General features: G+C 36.6%; 2 protein-coding genes across 3 annotated transcripts; one reads left to right on the top strand and one right to left on the bottom strand.

Annotated features, from left to right (window-relative positions):
* The first annotated feature begins 882 nt into the window (after positions 1 to 882).
* On the top strand, positions 883 to 5,031 carry LOC107811159 (NAC domain-containing protein 73-like). 2 transcript variants are annotated; one of them, XM_075234936.1, is made up of 5 exons: positions 883 to 995; positions 1,653 to 1,716; positions 1,879 to 2,110; positions 2,249 to 2,438; positions 4,130 to 5,031. In XM_075234936.1, exons 3-5 carry the CDS (start codon positions 1,949 to 1,951, stop codon positions 4,693 to 4,695), a joined length of 918 nt encoding a protein of 305 aa, XP_075091037.1. In that variant the 5' UTR covers positions 883 to 995; positions 1,653 to 1,716; positions 1,879 to 1,948; the 3' UTR covers positions 4,696 to 5,031. The 2 variants fall into 2 exon arrangements, with proteins under 2 accessions (XP_075091037.1, XP_016491525.1); XM_016636039.2 differs by lacking the exon at positions 883 to 995 and having other exon boundaries at positions 1,560 to 1,716.
* Positions 5,032 to 6,327: 1,296 nt separating this feature from the next.
* LOC107811166 (uncharacterized) lies at positions 6,328 to 20,309 on the bottom strand. Its single transcript, XM_075234937.1, has 14 exons — positions 19,958 to 20,309; positions 13,416 to 13,577; positions 13,068 to 13,133; positions 12,685 to 12,828; positions 12,466 to 12,579; positions 12,045 to 12,146; positions 11,740 to 11,925; positions 10,205 to 10,294; positions 10,003 to 10,137; positions 9,669 to 9,791; positions 9,485 to 9,570; positions 8,798 to 9,410; positions 8,487 to 8,564; positions 6,328 to 7,872 (listed from the first exon to the last, which is right to left on the bottom strand). The coding sequence occupies exons 1-14, from the start codon at positions 20,237 to 20,239 to the stop codon at positions 6,829 to 6,831; spliced, it is 3,225 nt and encodes a 1,074-aa protein (XP_075091038.1). The 5' UTR covers positions 20,240 to 20,309; the 3' UTR covers positions 6,328 to 6,828.
* Between the last annotated feature and the right edge of the window lie 1,122 nt (positions 20,310 to 21,431).

Raw genomic sequence — 21,431 nt, forward strand, 5'->3', positions numbered from 1 at the left:
TAATATAATTAGGTTCCCTTATATGCAACTAGCGTTGAAGAATACAATTTCGTTTATGTTTTGTTCTTGCGCTACTATTTTCCGTTTTCACTACAGCCGAGTTAATTCCTACTATACATCCCTCATGTGCATTTATTAGAAGTGATTTAAAAGAAGTTCTTTTGAAAATTAGGAGAGCTAATACATGGAAAGTTAACAAAAGGCTAAATTTATTTTCTTGTTATAATACTACGCAATAATGGACCAAATTACAAGTAAAGTTCGTGACAGAATTATCTATGCAATATAAAATCAAACCCACAACATTCATTTGCGGACAATATTCCACAAAATTTGAATGATGGAGAGAGACTAATCAAAGTCCACAACGTCAACATGTTTCCCCTATTCCTGTGACACATTTCTTTATTTAGTTCAAGATTAAAGTTTTCAAATATACCGTTATTGACATGCTCTTCTACTCATAAATGTTATGACATATTTAACACTACAAATTCTAAGAATAACAAACGTTTGAGTCTCTCAACATTATCCCCGCAAATTAAAGAAACCCTCGTCCATACGTTAAAGAAAAACCCTAAAGACTAAAGCTTCCTCGTTAAGCTTCGCGTTGCGTGGCTTCTCTGATAAGCTTTAGTTTCATAATTATATAATGACCTTCGTTTTGAATAGACAACTTATAAAAATATCCTAAACGTGTCGGCTGCTACAAGTTTGTGTAATGTGAAAAAATAAGAATTTTTCTACTGTTCTTCCGCTATGCAATTCCTACATCCTTTAGCCTGTCACCTATATAAGAGAACATAATTCTATTACACTAGCATAAATTTCAAAAAAAATTATTTATACATAAAATATTGTTACACAAAAATTAGAAGAAGGTAATGTTTGGAATTAAAATGTGAGGTACGGGTTAGTTTGTTACGCGAAGAAAAGAAAGAGTAGAAAATACAAGTTAGGTTGAAATTCAGCGTTTGTTACTTTCACATTTGTTGGTACGTATATATATGTATATACCAAACCTATCTTCTTATATATATATATATATATATATATATATATATATATATATATATATATATATATATATATATATAGCTTTAAGAACACTCCAGGTTGACACTGCAGCTAAAGCCCTCTCTTTCTTCTTGTTAAAAGAGGTGAAATGTCCTCCAAGTATTTCTCCTTCTCCCTTCTATACTCCATGCTATTCTTAATACCAATAGGTTAAGTTAATAAATCATTTATTAATTTAATTACTTTGGTTCTACAGTTATATATGAATAAAATATTGATTAAGAATCAAAGAATAGTAAGAAAAGCGACTTCAAAACTGTTAATTATACTTTGGTTCTACAGTTATATATGGATAAAATATAGATTAAGAATCAATGATTAGTAAGAAAAACTGTATTTAATTTATTCTCTAGTACTAGTGTATTCTGGTACATGTGTATTTACATAAACATAACCAAACTTGACATCCAAGCAACTGATTTACTTTTCTTTTTTCTTTTTTTCTTTTTTCTTCCCCTCTCACCTTTTCTTCTCATCTCAAGAAAAAATATTAATTCCAAATTAGTTTGTTCCTATCACAGATATTTCTGACCTTTTTTCCTCCTCTCTCTCTCTCTCCTTTCTCTCTCTTTCAGGGTTTTAACTCAGCAGCTAGTATTGGAACAGTTCCAGCAAAGAAAAGAAGAGAAACTACAAAAAGTAAGAGAGCTCAATTCCTTCCCAACATCAAGAACGAACATGAAAGAAGAATTTTTTATTTATTTAACTATATTCCTTTAATTTCTGCTTAATTAATTATTTTTCTCCTTGTCTTTACACCTTACATATGTATTTTCTTTCCTTTATTGGGATTTTGCTTAGCTCGGAGAGGAGAAAGAAATTGACCAAATTAATTAATTAATTTGGGATGTGTGCATAAGCAAGAGCAAATATGACATGGTGCAGTCAATCCAATAGTGAAACAGCTCTCCCAATTATAATATCAGCTCCTCCGTCAGATGAAAATAACGTTATGATCACTTCAAAAGTTGATCATGAAATTAGAATCATTACTTGCCCTTCGTGTGGACATAGCATAGAGCTTGAACATCAGGTATTTGATATTAATGATGATTAATTTTCTTTTATCAAGAACAGTAATTGTTCTATAAATGAACTAAATTATTAATAGGTGCAATTTTCTTTTCTACTTATTTTGAGTGTGTAATGAAAACAAAATTTTTACTACTAGAGAGGAATACATGATTTGCCTGGTCTACCAGCTGGAGTGAAGTTTGATCCATCGGACCATGAGATTCTTGAGCATTTGGAAGCAAAGGTCATTTCAGATACCCTTAAACTTCATCCCCTTATTGATGAATTCATTTTGACTATTGATGGCGAAAATGGCATTTGCTACACTCATCCTGAGAAACTACCTGGTAATTTTCCATTTTATTCTTGTTAAAATCATCTGTTTACAATAACGTATTATGTACTATGTGTGAATTCATCATAAATTGACCAAGTTAAGTAGACTAGTTGTTGTCAATCTACTGCAATCCTCCTTCTTTATCCGGGCTTGGTGCCGACAATTAATTTGAGCAAGCTCGCACATGAAGAGTGTAAAATCACATATTTCAATTAACAAAAATGAAAGTAGATAAACTTAGAAGATTTGATGTTTTCTTGTCCGGATTTTATTCCTTTCAGGATTTATATTCGGATTTGTTATTAGAGTGGGACACGCTTATTCACTGTTAAATTAAAAAAATTCCTAATTTAGGCAATTTTTCTCTTTACTAAGTATGAATCTTTTCGTTTTCTTCTTGATTCAATTTTTTGTGAAATCTTCAATCAGTAGGGATAACTCTGTATGTAATATTGTGCTAAGTGTCAAAATTAATTACTGATGGTTTAGGAAATTTCCCAAGTGAGACGGTTTGCTTGCAAAAGTTAATTGCTTATAGCATTTGGATTCTAAACTTGTTTCATTCTTTTTGTGGAAACTCCACGCCATGAAAATCTGTTAATATCTTCTTGCTTTTTCCTCCTTTTCTGGCTTTTTATTCTACAAGTTCATGTCCTTTAGTCACTTGGTTTGAGGAGTTGTTACTAACAAAAACACCCTTTATTAGTGGCTGTTGAGGGTGCCAACTGGATTGAGAATTTCATTCTTTCTTCAATGATCCAAAAGTGGAAAATACTTGGTTAAGGGAGCTAAGTTACCTATTTGGCAAAAAGATATTCATGTTATATAAATCAGCAAAGATAAAAGATTCTTGCTAGAGTTTCCAAAATACCAATGTCAATGGAGTGTCTTAATTATGGGAGTCTTATACAAAATATGATGTTGGTTATACATGAGTTTAAGTTCTATGCATTGACGGTATAAGAAATTAATATTTACATAATCAAGTCGCTTAAAAAGTAATTATTGCTGGTAACTCTATATAATACACATTATTGGTAACATGGAATATATATATAGATGGAAATTAACTAACGTGTTGTAAAGATTTTTATGTGATTATTTCATATTAAACTAGATCAGTTTTACGGTAAGCAATGAGCGATTCATAAGATGGTGAATCCAATTAGATGAAATAGGAACAAGCTGGCTTGACGTAAGGTATTATGCTATGCCTTTTACCATATATAGATCAAGTAAATTCTTTATTCTTACTGTGACTACTGAAAAGAATATATGTAAGGAGTCGTTTATCAGCAAGTTAATTAATATGAATATGATTTGTTCAGTACTTTATTTTTTATTTTTATAATCAAGTGTTAGATGACTTAATTAATTATTGCAAAGAAGAAGAAGACAAGGAAATACTATAAAAGATGAATTGTCAAGTATGATTGGCTCCATTACCTCTAAATACTGGAACTTTTATGCTATTATGACTGTTCCAACTTCTTTCAAAAATTCTATCATTTTCTAAGAAAACATTCATTCCTACTGTTTGCATGCACTATAATCTATACGTAGGGCTGAGCAAGGATATAGAGTAATTAATCTATATACACTCCATTTGCATCTATTACCCCAAAGAAGTTGCGAATACGTTAGAATTTTGTACTATTTGCATTCATTGACTAAAAATCCTGAATACGCTACTGCATGCAGGGGTGAACAAGGATGGTCAAGTGCGTCATTTCTTTCACCGCCCATCAAAGGCATACACAACGGGGACTAGAAAACGACGAAAGGTCCACACTGAAATTGATGGTGGAGAAACAAGATGGCATAAAACAGGCAAAACCAGGCCAGTTTACATAGGTGGAGTTCTCAAAGGTTACAAGAAAATTTTGGTACTCTACACAAACTATGGTAGGCAAAGAAAGCCTGAGAAGACTAATTGGGTAATGCACCAATATCACTTAGGTGAAAATGAGGAGGAAAAGGATGGAGAATTAGTTGTTTCAAAAGTTTTCTACCAAACACAACCTAGACAATGTGGATCATTAAGCATAAGAAAAACAGTTGACAACAACAAGTCAAGATCTTTAAGCAGGCAAGATAGCCCTATCCTGAAAGCAACGAATTTCGTCGATTATTATAATCCTCCTTTTGCTTCATACGATATTGGGAGCCAAAATAGAGATATCCCACCTCAGCTAATCCAAAATTTGGTTGTTCATGGTGATAGCTCATCCTTTGTTATACCTTCAAATGCAAGCAAAGAGAAATGAGGAAGTAGGGAGCAAAAACAAAATTACTAAAATAACAGATGAAAATGACTGTTGGGACGGTGGTGGTTCTTGTTATATGTAATAGTCAAATAAGTTAAAGATTGAGCTGCTAATGAGGAATTTATTGTCTTTGTAATGCACAATAGAGAGACCTTATTATTGATACTCTTGTTGTTAGGAATTTTTTGTTTTTACAAGGTAGATAATACAGTGTTCATTATTCACCTTTTGCCTCAAGAGTTATGTATTAAGATAAAAGGCGAACAATCACGTACGTGTTCTGCTTAATTTTGTAATTTCTTTATGTTCAAATTCCAATGACTTGTATTTTGCTCCTTGGTAGTTGGTACCTCTTGGCAGTGTAGATTGATATGTCATCCCTCTTTTTTCACGGTTAAAGTTACCCAATAGAGATCTGGGCGGTGTTGTATTAGCAAAAACGCACAGTGAGGGCCGGGGCTAGACCTGACCTCATATTACAACACAATGGTGATGCCATCACGAGTTATCTACTACCTAACATCCTTCTGGTCAACATATACAATTTTCTTTTTAATACATTCAACTAACAAAATAATTGGCTTTGTCATACCTACTCCTAAGACTTGGCATTTCTATAGGGAGCTGCGGAAAATTATAGAATATTGAGTTATGATCCATTGTGGAAGCAAGCGTTGCCGGATAGTCTGCGACCTGAAAGCAAATAAATTCGTATATGCTTTCCTCCCCAGTGTTGGATAGCTAAATGAAGGGAATTCTTTTCCTTATTAAGGTTTAAAGGATACTCAGGTAATAGACGTTAATTGATTGTTTGATCACAACGAACAATTTGGAAAATTGGATGATCTCCAAGAAGATTAGTTGTTTGACATTTTCCTTAATTCTCTTAGGAGAATATTATACTAATTACAACATAATTTGGCCTACTAAGAACTTTGAGTTGTAGCCTGTGACTGTGAGAGTAGCATGTACCATCTTAGTAGTATATCACAAACTTTTTGAAATTTATAAGTTTACCTTTGCAGGCAAACATTAAGGTCCATATAAAACACAATCCGCTACGTTTTTAAGTCCATCACAGTTGTTAAATTGTAGTTAAAGTAGTCTTGACGACACTGTTTAATTATTGCTTGATATTTTTAACAAAATCGAATCTCTTTTAACGACCACGTTACTAGATTTCATTCCATTGTTCATGCCTTTGGTCTTCCATAATTTTCTCACTAGGCCACACATTGAGACCCTAATTTTCTCCTCTAATTAGCTCAATATTGTGATTTAATAATAACCAAAGCAATACTATTCTTGAGTGAGGTTGAACATGAGAACTCAAGAGTCAAGACTTAAGAGTACAATTGGACAGTCAAACTACAAGCCCGTTTGACGCATGCTTAGTAGAGTTCGAAAAGTACAAAGTATAATGTCTGTAGCCTGTACTATTGAACCAAACATAGGTATTTGATAATTGCAAAAGTGAAAACGGAAAGCAAAACCCTGAAGAAGCGTTTAGCCTTAGCAGAGCTGCTAATGCCTCTCTTAACTATCATATGACAACTAAATACTAAATCAAGAAAAATGAAACAATTCGATTTTTCAGTTGACAGAATCAACTATAGTTTACAGGAAACGAAGTTAGAAAGGAAAAAAGGAAATCAACTACCTGAACAGGAATTCTTACACCACATGCTTGTCCTGGGAACTAGGATTTACACAACATGATCCTACCAAATACCAACCACTAATAATCTGCATAGAAAACAGAGAAAGAAGAAAAGAATAAAACAAACTTAAAACCTAGAGGCATTCCTAAAACGAGGGTCATTACGCATACTAGTAGTCTCTTCAATCCACTAATCTCAACTCTGACTCGCAGCAGCTCACTAAGTAATCTTCCTAAAACAGCCTACCAACGAACAAAAAACATGTCTAATAAAACAGTAGAACACACTCCAGATAGAATACATTAAGTTACACCAACGGTTAAGTCAGCAGCAGTAGCAGATATACCAAGCATCTGTCATAATGTGGAATAAAGCTCTCCATTTAAAATCTTGTAAGATGTCCGAGATCACCTTGTCAAATTTTCATCACAATCCGTGTTACTTAAAACCTTTCTACAAAGCAGCTTGGAAGCTATGATTTCTGGAGAACACATTTTTCGTATAAAGCCAGAATGTCCTTCTTGTTCAGATTCTTCAATTGGAGCAGTTCAGCCCCAAAATTATGCTTCGTAAGCTCTTGCTTCAGTTTCTGCACCGTGTATTTAGTATAATCCTCAGTATTTGTTTGTTGACTACTAGTATCATCATCTCCCCTAAACACGGAGCCCCCATCTTCTGGACCAGTGAATTTCAGGGGGCTGGTCGTACTCTTTGACCTCTTATTTCCCCTGGTTAGTCTATCATTTGTGCCCATATCAAGAACAGATTCGACACCAGCTTCGTATTCATCTATCCTGGCACGTTTTCCATGGGAAGCAGTTCTAAGTTTGCTATCTAATGCTGTTTCATTCAGCCGAACTGCAGTTAACTGTTGCTGAAGAAGGTCCAGCTTTCCTTGTGTAGCTTGCAACTGAACAGATAGTGCTTCTGCCCGATTGGTTGCCTCAGCACGTGCAGCACGCTCAGTCTCCAACAGACTCTCAAGGACTTGCACAGTACTGGCTCTCTGTTCATTATTTGATTTCAGAAGTGACTCAATTTCCTTTTCCCTTTCCTCGACTCTGGCCTCCAGTATTGCAACTTTTGACTGCGCATCGAACTCAGATGCATGAAGCTTCTCTACTTCATAAGCCAATTCATCGTTTTGCCTCCGCAAGTTTTCTATACTTCTCTCGTGCCTCTCAATCTGAGCCAATCTTTCCATAGCTACTCGATGGATTTCACTCTTCTCTTTCTGGGCAGTAGCTGCTTCGACCCTTGCTTTATCAGCCAGCTCAGTAGCTCTTTTCGCCTCTCTTTCAGCTGATTTATATCTATCCTGGACATCTTCAAATCTACTGAACTCAGACCGATACTTCTGCTCCAGATGGACTTTCTCCTGTTCCAGAATCCTAGCTTCTCTTTCAAATGATTGTGCAGTAGCATTGATGCTCTCTAACCTTTCACCTAATTCCTTAATTTCAAGCTTTAAGGATGATACTTCTAGATCATAGTTCTTTATCTTTGACTCCGCAACCTGTGTAAGGTAAAGAACTTAGTATAGCCATTAGTACTAACACATTTTTTTTCTTTATTGAGAAGGTAAGGTGCCATTATTACAAATACTTGCGCATATATTCTGCTATGTTAACGATACTACAGGTGCATAACGAGTCATATTGCTAGAGCAGCAAGTTGGACTTCTTATAAAGTGAGATATTAATATACAGATCTAATGGACTACTCTTTTCATATTACAGGGAATTATCTCAGGTATATGACAAGCATCTTACATGACAAACTATCTAACCAATACTCAAATGTCAATACATGGCTACCAATAACAACAGTGCTGGGAGACAAGTTTCCATAAATCTGAGGAACAGATATTGGATGATGATGGTAGCGATGGCTTCTGCAAGCATGGAATTTACAGGGTCAGATAGAGCAAGTCTCTCTCTCTGCCCACTCCCTCTCTCCATCTCTCTCTCTCTCTCTCTCTCTCTCTCTCTCTCTCTCTCTCTCTCTCTCTCTCTCTCCACACACACACACACACACATACATTTTTCTCCATCCTGTTCAAAAGATATTTTCCGGATACAATTCCGGTGCTGATAAACAGTGAAATAGTTTAAAATAGCAGACGCTCACCTTCAGCTCCAGATTTAATGTTGTCAAACGCTGCTCAGCCTGCTCAAGCCTTGATGCCTTCTCCTTAATCTCCTCTTCCTGCAGTTTCACAAGAGAAAATCTCGATTACTATACCAGAAAAAAAGAAGTAAAAATCTTAATTACCATCTCAGAATACCTAAGCAAGCCAGTTAGCACAGTTAATCAAGCAAAGTACAAGAGAAAACTTAAAAGCATGGAGTTAGGCACCACTTTAACATTTTACTGAGGTTTGAAGGTGGAGGGAAGAGAAGCAAAAGACACTAGCATCAGTCTATTAAGTAAAAATTCACCTTTTTAACCAAAGTACTCGAAAATTCATCCCTTAAAGCATCTTCTCTCATTTGTGCTTGCTTGTTAGTGCGCTCTTGGATGGCTGCTGCCTTCTCAAGAGCATTCTTTGCTTCCTTGACAGCAATGTCATATTTACGCTTCCACTCCTCTGCCTCCTCTTGAGCTGATTCAGCTTGCTCTTTGGCAGCATTAACCCTGGCTTCGGCAGCACTAGTTCTCGCCTTCAGAAAACTTATTTCTGCATTTGACTGTTCCTCCTCAGCCTTCTGCTTTGAGAGTACCTGTTCATATTTCCTTTTCCATTCCATAGACTCGAGTCTAGTAGAATCTAATGTTTTTGCTAAGTTGGTATATCTTTCTTCTAATGCACTGTGTTTACTCTGCAAATTTGCAATACGGCTTGCATAATCTTCTGCAAGCTTCTTCTTGTCACTGGTAGCATCTTCGTAGCGCTTCAAATATTCAGATTTAAACTTCTCACTAGCTTCCAGTTGTTTGTTAAGGAAACTCATCTTATCCTCGATGGAACAACACTTCAATGCAAGAGCAGTTTTCTCTGACCCAATTTGGTCTATTTGTTTTTTAATGAGATCAAGAAGTGGCCCTTCTAAACTGCAAAATTCAAAACGAAAATCACATATACATTCCAAAACGGAATTGCTTCAGTAAGAACTGTGGATACAAACCTTTGTTGTATGAAGACAAGTAGTTTTCTCCATTTTTCAGGACCTTGACACATAGCTTCATATTTGGACACAGAATCATCAAGAACCTAGATAAGACATGGATATACAATATAAACAACTCATTGCACAAACAACTTTAGTCTAGCTACCCAAATAGGTGCTAACGTCTATAATGAAGACTTACTTTTAGCACAGTATCTACTTTTGCATCAGGAGCATGACATGCCTTTCTCAATCTATTTTCCATGTCCTGTATCGCATTTGAACATTGTAGAGAAGACTCCCTAAAAGCATCCTTTCTAATGTCCTACGAGTTAGAATCAAATGGAAATCAACATTTTTTTAGGAGATATTTCAGAGCATGGTTAAATATGGAAGCAAAGATTTAGACACAACTGAGTTGGCTACAGGTCCAATCATTTTAAGGGCGAAATTAAGCTTTCACCAACAATACATGTCTCATATGGACCTCTTCTCCTAAATATTACGGGAAAGAATGGTGCAGAAATAATCAGAACCTCAAATGCTTTCTTTATGAAATTCTGGAGACGTTTCTCATATTTGGTTCTGATGGATCCAGCCCCTACAGCTGTACTATTAAATGAAGCCATGGACTTATGGACAGCATCTTCATGTGCTTCTCTTAGTGCTGCCTACAATTACAAAAATATCAGTAGATATTCAAATGCATTATTACCTATCAAACGCAGAAGTACTTACTTCCTCCGGAGGCTTAGAACGATCAAAAGAAGACATGTACATTTCAGCAGCCAAATCATATGCCCTTTGACACTCAGCTTCCTCAACACTCTGCCCCAGAGAAATCACAAAACAAAATTTAATATCATGTGCGAGGTACAGAGGATCCAAAAATTGATTACTAGTAGTACTTATGCTAATCTGAAAACTACTTCACAAGATCCTCCATAGCTATTCACTAGTTTTATTTCTATGGGTGGTAATTTTATTAATGTTGGGAAAATCATCGTATACAAGTAGTATGCCAAAAAGTCGAGAAACCTAGACCAAGATATGGTTCTCCGTCTATTCATCAGTAGTACATCTGACATGTTTGTGTCACTCCAATTTACCATCAAAAGTGAATAGAAAAAGGCTCACTTGCAAACGAAGTGGAAAAGGAAGAAAACAACATGCAGTTAAATTTATGTCTAATAAAAGCACCCTGAAAAGAAATAAGTCATCCATTTCTTCAAACTGCAGATTAATGCAATTTTAGCCACAAAATGAACCGCAACCACTTAATTTGTCATTGAAGCCTGGGATAAGCCCAAGACTAGGCAGAGCAACCACCTGGCTGCAGGATTGCTCCCCTACTTCTAAAAACTATCAGCAAGTCCTTTCCAACTCAATTATCTCACATAGTTTAGAAGATAATGCGCACTTCTACAATCATCCCACTGGTCCCAGCATGTATTCCAAATTCAATTTTTCTGATTATTCAATAGTCAAAAATAAAAACCTAAAAGAGCTGTCTGTAAGTAGTAAAATCGAATAAAAAAAAGGCAGCAAGAATAAAGGAAAATGATAAGTGCCAAGCACAATCTGTGAGGACATATTTTACAAAGAAGGTCCGCAGAGCAAGATAAACAAATAATTCAACTTTAGAACAACAGACATGGTGAAACTTTAAGTGCTAATTTATGAGAGGGAAGAAAGGCAATGTGAGCTTAAAGACGTCGTTAGTTATTCTTTTGTCAAACAAAATTATCAATAGTTGACTTAGTTCAAAGCAGAGCAAATAAAGCTACTCTATTAGATAATATCACAACATGATAAAGAAGAGTTTTTGTTCCTTTATAAAAGTCATGACAGGAATATAAATACCATCAAATATAATTAATGACTCCCATATGTATCAGTATTCAGTCCCTTGTGACACAACCTTTACCATAAAACCGAGAAACGCATGGGTTGGAGACAAATGACAATATGTAAAGTTCACAAGCCTCTTATACAAAAAATCAATAACTCTTGGTTACAATTCACTAGAACATTTTTTTTTGAAGTAAGGTGTTATCATTAAATACAATTCACTAAAACATGATGCACACAAAAACATCTAGAGTATGAATAATCTTTTTTCCCCAGTTTATTCTCACGGTGTCTGTGACCAAATAATAATATAACAATAACTCAAGCTCCTGCAGATACAGATAAGAACATCAAAGACATCAAGCCGATTGAAGAAACAAAACCTGCTTACATCTACAACACTAACAAGTAACGAAATTGACCTGCCATGAAGATGTAATTGTGGGCACTGCCCCTTTGTTAAGAGCATCGAGGAAGGACTGAGTTATACGGGCAAATATTGGTCCTGTCATTACAGTAGCTCCAAATTGCTTCGGTCTAGTCCTCTCAAAAACAAATCTTGTCAAAGCATCAAGACCTGCTTTAAACTCTGGCCTCATTTTTTCCAACTGCAGGTGAAATGAAACCACAGTAAGAAAGCTATAAAGGGTTACTCCCAATACAAGAAGAGTAATCAGACAGTAATTATAATCTTAGAGAATGTAGGGAATGAATTATGAGCACTGACAGGTATTTGGTCAAGCCGTTGGAGCTCATTTTCATTGCTCAGTGGCCGCACAAGGGTGAAGCATTCTCTGTCAGGGAAAAGAGCACGAATGGACTCCCTAATCTGCAGTCACAAGTTTTTTTTTTTTTTTTGATGAAATAAATTGTTGTATTAAAAGGCATCAAGAAGATGCAAGAGTACAAGGTGCAGTCACAAGTTTATATTATTATTTACCATGGAAAGTTTAAACAAATATGGGACAAAGATATCAAATGCAAGTATTCTACAAGATACGGCTCGCCAGTCCTTAGGATAGAGAGGATACTCTTTGTTTAATATGAAAAGAAGAACTACCATTGAAGTCCTTCGGATAGAGAGGATTACTAATAGCAATTGAGCTTTTGTGGATACACAAAATGGAAGAACAATTTAATGCGAGTACCTCATTTTTAGCGGCTACATCTCTCCGGCCACCTTCGACTGGCCGCAAAGCAAGCTCTAGGTAGTCCCGTGGTGTTATCTTGCGATTATCCTCAACCAAGTCCAAATAAAAATCCTAATCAAAAGAAAAAATAAATACTTGTATGCCACTTACTTATGATCCGGAAGAGAGTACCTTAAAAGAACCTAAACTGGTGCTGACAAATAAATTCTAAATTACCCTTAGCAGCCAAACAAAGATTGGGGAGAACTGTCCAATCTCAGAGGCACTGGTCCTTCCTCCAGAGGCTCTAACACGTATATGCTTAGTCATTTCAGTGACCAGAGAGAGGCGGTCAAGCGCAGCTTCATCAATACCACCCATCTAAATTGATAAGAATATTAGGAAAGTGGACTAAATTGGATACAAGTCAGACAAATATGTGCATAAAAAGCAGATTGTGAAAACATCAGAAGTATATGATTCAAAAGAGGAGGGGGTATCTCGCGAGAATGTCTTTTTCTCATTAGTCACCAAAAGTAAAAGTACATTCACATGCCCTTAGTCTTTTGTGATTAAATGATCTATCTCATAAGAAAGATCCATGCCTGAGTAGTTCAAACCTGGTTATAAACGAACATACTCGAGAGGAGGACCGCCAAGGAGAATATTTGCGTGCTGTATGTTCCCTGTTGACAACTACTAAAAGATGAATAAGGAGGAAGACATAAAGAGAGAAAGAGAGGACGGACAGAAAAAAAAAATGGTTTTGGGGGGGGGGACAAAATGTATCCGTTTAGTTACTATACATTAAAATTTAATCAAACCCAAAATGTATAAGAAAGTGAGGAACAATTATGCAGAGTACTACCCCAAACAAAAAGGGAAATAAGAGTGTGGTGAATGAAAGAATGTCATCCCTTTTTTTTCCAGTACAACAATGATAAAAATGTTTAAGCATAAAATCTAACCGTTTGATCATAAGCATCTATTCCTTCTGTGTCCAGAAGTAGAAGGTTGTATTCTGTTCCATCAAGAGCTGTTCTTCGCAAAGGTGCACTCCACAACCAAATGCCTTTGGTACATGGGCGATGAGTTGGTGCTACTTGAAAGCCACTGCTCCTCCCAAGAAGCTAAATCACATGCAGGAAACTCAGTTATATGATTCTTGATAACTAGGAAGCTCTCCCTTACAGCAAATATCTAACATCAGAAAGGAAAAGGCCAAAGAATGAAAGGAAGTTTGTTTTGACATCTTGATAAATTTATCCATATGATAGATCAATCTAGTCTCTTAAAGCAAAACACTAGCTATCACTGTATGGCTTTGGACCAAGGGTTGACGACATCCTACACTATTTCTTTCAGTAAGGCTTAACAGCAGTATATGCAAAATGAGCTTAAAAATTAAAGGGAAAAAATGAAACACTCAGCACAATGGAGATAAAGTTTACTTCATGATGCAAAAACAGGAGTTACTCCACGTAGATCAAGTTTACTGCTTGAGGAACACGATAAGGAGTTCTATGAAGAAACACACAGAAAGCTAGCATCAGGTTTGCCAGGAAACTTTCCCCGTTTGAAGAGCGTTTCCTAAACGATCCAACACATCAACAGAAACTGCAGGATTTGATGCCCTAGACAATTATGAAGCCAAAGAGGCTTCTCAAAAGTTTTCGGATCTCCATTTCTAGACAATGAGAAGACTGGTCTAGTCATAAAGCCCTAAATTGAAACACTAATACAGAAAAACTGCACTAATTAAAGCAATCCCATATCACTTAAGTGTCTGAGTGACACGAAAAAAGAGTTATCGCTTCTGATGGGTTAAGTGATGCGGGTATTGCTAAGAGCGAGTACACGCCTCAGATGGTGAAGCGCAAAGCAACTCAAGCAAAAATAGGTTTTTTTTTAGAAGTTAAATGATGAAAAAAGAAAAGTACTAGGACCCTCTCCAAGTTCACTATGGCATTCTGTTTGTTGTCTTCCTCTCCTTCTATGTTGAATGACTCTTCTCTTATTACTCTTTCTTCCTTTCTCAATACGTTTTTGATGAGTAAAATTTTGTTCTCTTGATTCGTTTCGCACTTACTCCCTATTCCATCTTATGGCACGATTTTAATTTTGGTCCATTCCAAAAGGATGACACTGCATGTTTGGGAACTCTTTAGTTATAACATTCTCATAAGCCTTCAACAACATGCTCTTGTAGGAAAGCCATGGGCATGTTGAAAACCATAAGACTCTTAGATAATTGTGATATATACACATACATATGTTCAAGCGAAAGTGAAGATAAAACAAAAGAATTGACCGTTTAAGTATTCCAAATTGAATGGCAAAATGACAGGAAGAGAGACATGTAGATGGGGTATATATCAATCCATATTGAATTGCGGATTCCAAAATGATAAAATCAATTTTGATTGGACAAAAAAAAGTCTCCAAAGAAGATAGTTAAGAAAATCAAAGAGGAGAGAACATGTTTCCGAGATAGAAATCGGTATCTAATGAATTCAATGGTTCCAGTATAAATGAAAGAAAAAGAAAAAAAATGACATCACAACAAGATCCTAATCTCAAAAGTCAAAACAAAAGAAAGAAAGTGTGTGTGTGTATGTATAGAGAGAGAAAGAGGGCTTATGTTTTCTCTCCTAAACTACATGCCCAATTAAACACCATATAAAATCAAACAGATATAGAAAAGGAATAAATATAGTGATAATTTGATTCTTCATTGCCGTAGTAAATAGAAGAGAAAAATTGATCTGCACATATGTCTTTATTCTTAGGTGAGGGTCCTCTTCTACTACTTCTATTTTTGGGCCTCTTTTCTTCTGCTATTTCTTGTTGTCAGTGATTCTATTTTCTCCTTCCACATATGTTTTTTTTCATTCTCTTTAAAAAAAAAAATTATAAGGTAAAGTTTTATTAAGAAACAGTATCAAGATAGTACAGCAGCAAATACAAAAGGCAGGACTTGTTTTACATTACATATTCAGAGAATCTAACAAGGCCAGCATGTCATTCACTTATTAAAAAAAATTCCAGTATATCATTCAAATTCAAAACTAAATTCCCTTTCATCCAATAGTAAAAATTCTGGAAACATCAATATTTAACAGCAGTTAACATCTCTTTTTATCTACAAAACATCTCTAATTTCTTTCGAGGCAATGCACAGAGGAATAGATATCCATATCTTCTTGTGAAAACTGCCAATATAATATGTCTTCTCCAACAGCATAACAAACTTTTAAAGTTGTGAAGTGCTAACCAATACACTCCCGTTTTTCATATAAGGTTGATTATTTTAAGAATATAAAATGACTTTGTAATTGAAACTGCCTATGTGTATAATTACTAAACCAATTAAATATGATATTAAATGTTCTGAATTAGCCATCTTGACTGAAGAATTGAAAACTGAAATCAATTTTTGCTTGAATTTTTCTTTACCTGAACTTCTAGAATTATGTTTAAAATGATCTTTTGTTACTTAATTACGTGTAAAATGATGTTGAAATCAGGTCTTTAAATGATAGCATCATTGTTATATATTGGATGTTCCATTTCTAGATATTAAAATGACATCATTCTAGTAATAATACTACTTTATGCCCTCAGTGCTTTAGTCTAGCCATAAGAGCGCAGCGTGTGATCTATGGATTAGGCACACATAACAGGTTTGAACCGTGCTGCAGACAAAAGACTGGTACTTAATTTGAGAAGGGTAGACGGACAAGCCAACTATCCTCCGGGGACTAGGGGAGTCATCGGTTATCAAAAGTATTATAGTAATACCATTTTACAATTTTCACAATTTTCTAGAGCTCAAATCTATTTAGAAAATCATATTTAAGTTTTGATGCGATATTTTCTCACATTAATTTTTCATCGTTGCGTAAATATTTTCTTCGACTTCCACAACTATGTCGAACTAATATATTAAATTGGGTACCTAATCAAGTAGTGCCACATAAAGTGGAACATAGGGAGCATATGTTAAGTAAATTTCATATTTTCTGTGAGTTGTGTACTTCACTTCGAAGAGATGCACGCTAAGCTTCTAGTTTCTAACTTAAACCCCCATGAGCTTTTTCGGGCTTTTCACTTGATGCTTTTCTATTCTCCTGCAGAAACCCTCCATTGCATAGTTCTGTATTTATCTAGTCAATATTTTAAATGAGTATTTCCATCCTTTTTTGGTCACATCTACAATGATCATCTTTTATTTAGTGCTGACATGATAAATCCACTTAATAACAGCCTAGAAGGAACTTTTTCATCTGCAGTCTCAGAACTACAAAACTCACCCCTACTTTAATCACTAACATGACATTTGCAAACCACTTAAAGTAACATATAGTTTTCCAACAGCTGCAACACATTATCCAGGAAACTTCTAGCCCTAATTCCCCTCGCCTACTTGTAACGACTCGGCCGGTCGTTTCGAGAGTTATAGCCCCGTTTTCCCCATTTCTACTTCTTTTTGTGTTATTCAGCTATATTATGTTATATCGGGTTAGTTGGTTCGGGACTGGAGTGGTTTCAGAGTGAATTGAGACACTTAGTCTCTTAAGTAGAAACTTAAGTTGGAAAAGTCAACCGGATGTTGACCTATGTGTAAATGATCTCGGATTTGAATTCGGATGGTTCCGTTAGCTCCGTTAGGTGATTTTGGACTTAGGAGTGCGTCCGGAATGTGATTTGGAGGTCCGTGGTAGAATTAGGCTTGAATTGGCGAAATTGGAAATTTGGTGATTTCGGTCGGCAGTGGAAAAATTGATATCGGGGTCGGAATGGAATTCCAGAAGTTGGAGTAGGTTTGTAGTGTCATTTGTGATGTGTGTACAAAATTTGAGGTCATTCGGACGTGGTTTGGTTGGTTTCGGCATCGGTTGCCGAATTTGGAAATTTAGAAGTTCTTAGGCTTGAATCCGAGGGTAATTTGATGATTTGATGTTGTTTTGAGTGATTCGAAGGTTCGACTAAGTTGGTATGTGTCTATATGACTTGTTGGTATTTTTGGTTGAGGCCCTGAGGGCCTCAGGGTGATTCCGGGTGGTTAACGGATTTGTCGAAGTTGGAAAATGCAGCTGAAGCTGTTGCTACTGTTATTTTCGCACCTGCGGAAGAAAGAGTCGTAGGTGCGAGGCCGCTGGTGCGCGTGGGGAGTTTGTAGGTGCGGGCAATGCTGGGCTAGGCAGGTTGCGCAGGTGCGAGTTGGAGGTCGCATCTGCGAGCCCGCAGGTGCGAAACCTGGGGCGCAGATGCGGAAAGGGGAATGCTGGGCAGGCTTCGCAGAAGCGAAGGAAAAGCGCAGGTGCGCTTTCGCAGGCGCGAGAATTTGCTGAGCAGATGCGGAAAATGTGAGGCCAAGGCTGGAGCGCAGGCGCGAAGGATTTGGCCGCACCTGCGAGCCCGCATGTGCGAGGCCTGGAGCGCAGGTGCGGAAGCTGGGGAATTAAGTGGAGTTCGCGGATGCGGCGCCTTGACCGCAGGTGCGAAAAAACCTGGGCAGAAACCATAAATAGAACCCTTCGCGAATTTGGTTCATTTCCACCATTTTCAAGTCGGTTTTGGAGCTTTTGGAGTGATTTTTGAAGGGTGATTCAACGGCTATCAGTGAGGTAAGTTGCTGGAGCCCTAATACTTGGATAAATGGTGATTTTCCGTCGTTTAGTCATTGTAATTAGTGAAAATGAGGGGTTAGGGCTTGGGATTTTTGGAGAAGTAATTTAAGGATTGGAAGGACCAAACGATGTCGGATTTTGATGAATTTGGTATGGTTAGACTCGTGAGTGAATGTGCTTTCTAGTTTTGTAAATTTTGTCGGATTTCGAGACGTGGGTCCGGGGGCCGGGTTTGAGCCAATTTCGGGTTTTGGTCTAATTATGTAGCTTTTCTTGTGGAATTCATTCCATTAGCTCGTATTGATTGTATTGTACTGTACTGATTGTGAATAGATTCGAAGTATTTGGAGACCGAGTCCAGAGACGAGGGCATCCCGGAGTAGGATTTTTACACTGTTAAAGTAAGTAACAGTTTTAACTCTGGGTTTGAGGGTATAAACCCGGAGATTTGACATCACGTGATTGTTTGAAAGTGATACCCACGCTAGGTGACGAGCGTGTGGGTGTGCACCGCGAGGGATTGAGACTCGGTCTGTCCCGTGAGGCTGTGAGGCCTAATGGCTATTATCTGTGGTTATGTGTTTATTTGTTGTTGAACTTGTTTGCATTCATGTTAGAGATCATGCTTAGGCTTTATTCATGCTCACATTATTTGTATTCAGTCATAGAAATTATTGTACATGTTTACCTCAGCCTCTATTATTTGTTAATATGTTGTGATACTTGATGTGGGTTGTGTTCCCTTATTTGTTGATGATGGTGAGGCTAGTGAGGTACATGATTGAGTGAGTTCGAGGGCCTGGTTGTGAGGATATTAATATCATAGCGCGTGAGTTGTCCGCGTAGCGCGTGAGTTGACCGTGCGGGTTCAGGTATTGATATCATAGCGCGTGAGTTGTCCGCGTAGCACGTGAGTTGACCGTGCGGATCCAGGTATTGATATGATGGCACGTGAGTTGTCCGTGTTTAGCGCTTAGGCTTTGGGAGCCCCTCCGGAGTCTGTACACACCCCCAGTGAGCGCAGAGTGTTGAGCGTTGAGTGATGAGTGCGAGTGATGGAGTGACATTGCTGTGAGGTTGCATTTACTTTTGTTATTGCTTCATTTACCTGTTAATTTTCCTTGTAGTCTTACTGATTTATGAAATTACATGTCTACTCCTGTTTGTACTTAATTGTGGAAATAATAATTGGATTATTCTGCTTAGCTCGTCACTACTGCTCAGTTCCTTAGTTATTTCTGTTACTACTGAGTTGGTTGTACTCATACTACACTCTGCACTTTATGTGCAGATCCAGGTGAGTTAGAGCGCGGCGATCGTTGAGTTCAGGCCGGCTATCTGTGGAGATTGCAAGGTAGCTGCTAGCGTCCGCAGGACCTTGTTACTCCTTTTGTCATTTCTTCTTTTGGACAGTTAGATAGTTTATATATCTTAGTTTATAGTTTTAGACGCTCATAACTTAGTGACACCCCGATGTTTGGGGCTCATTTCCGTATTTTTCTATATTATATTTAGAGTTGATTTAGTTTATGAAAAATTTAAATGTTGAAATGTTTTATTAAATTCTTATAATCGGTTTAGTAGTAATATTTTGGGAAGTAGGCTTGCCTTGTAACACGATAGGCGCCATCACGACCATGGTTAGATTTTGGGTCGTGACACTACTTTTTCTTGCTGGTTTAGTTCCTTCGTATTTATTTGCTATTTTGTTTCTTATTTCAGAGTAATGTGCTTTGCTAAACTAGTTTATCCAAACAATTAATTACAAGGTCACAAAGTCTCACGTAAAATTAAGAACTGCAACACCAGAAAGTAAAACCCTAATAAATAGAGGAGGATGAAAATATTCTATTACTGAAATTTCAAATTTAATTTACCTGGTTTAATATAAAGCTCTTGCCTTGACGAGCGCGACCGCAAACGGAGACAACGCCAACTGGTTCTTTGACAAGCTGAAGTACCGCTAGGGCTTCAGGATCAATCTGGAACTTTCCTTTCTCATCGCAATACACGAAACGTATCGGTCTCGCTGGTCCCGTAGCGACATTGATAGAGGACCGCTGTGGAGGCGATGGAGACGGAGACGTCGGCGGTGACGGTGACGGAGAATATTGCTGCGGCGAGTCTCCGGCGGAGCCTATGCCAAAAAACCTTCGCATATTTTCACACACGGGGCTGTTCTCTGTGGAGTTCTTTTTTGGCCGTTTATTTTATAAATGGAAAAGAGGGAAAAAGGGAAAGGACAGGAGGCCCGGAAGTATTTATATGACGTCGATTGAGAAGACCCGATATTACTACTTTACCCTTCAGAATGGATAAGGTTTGAGAGTACGTACAGAAATGTTGTTAAGGGGTTTTATGGAATTGAAGAGAAATGGCGTGACAGCGTGTTGGTAAAGCTAAACGGGCTGGCCTTTTTATCTTTTCTTTCTTTTCCTAATGACATCGTTGGCACGTAAGTTGATTAATTATCAGATAATTGATATTCTAACTTGTCACTTTAATTACATTGTTTCTCCTTTGCCCCCAATCACTCTTTGAGGACACAACAAGTTGTTTAACATAATCAGTAAAGTTCTTTATCTGTGAAAAGCTATTCAATTTTTTAATTTTCATTCTATTCTTTAACTAGCCAACTCATGATAAAATGTTAAACCAATCTCATTATATTGAAAAAATCATTACTAACATTAAAGGGAAGGGAATTATAATTTAACAAACTAATTATCACAAAATTATATTTCCACTTATCCAAAATATAATATTTTTTGGTTATCCAATAGTCTATCTAAAAAAATTGATACATTTTTATATTTAAAAATAATTCAACTTTAAACTTTTCATTTTATCGATGAGAAATTTTTATAGTAACTATACAAAATTATGGTCCCACAGAGCTTTTACCCTTTAAGTTTTTAAGATCGAAAGTTTTAAAAAAAAAATTAAAACTACGTGCCGAGTTAAACTACCAAAAATTTATAAATTGAAAAAAAAATGAAATAAAGGGAATAGTAATAATATTTGTTTTAAAACCTGGAATTTGTAATTTGGGGGCTAAAAAGGTTTGAGTATTAGCTAATGCATAGGACACCAACTGTTATTGGCTTTGTGTTTCTTTCCACTGTTTATACAGCAGATATTTTATGCATGAAAAATGTTTCACGGACATCGTAAAAGAACCTAAGTTGGTCGAACTCTTTCACTTTTAGTGCCGCACTCGTGTCTACACGACGTGGGTGTGGGTATGGGTGTGGGATCCGTGTCGGATCTGGTCAACCGATTTTGGGTACTTTGACCAAAATCAACGGAGAAATTTGGGACATATACAATGATTTTTGAAAACAAATCAAA

This window comes from Nicotiana tabacum, chromosome 17 (genome assembly GCF_000715075.1).
Source record: "Nicotiana tabacum cultivar K326 chromosome 17, ASM71507v2, whole genome shotgun sequence".
Classification (NCBI taxonomy): domain Eukaryota; kingdom Viridiplantae; phylum Streptophyta; class Magnoliopsida; order Solanales; family Solanaceae; genus Nicotiana; species Nicotiana tabacum.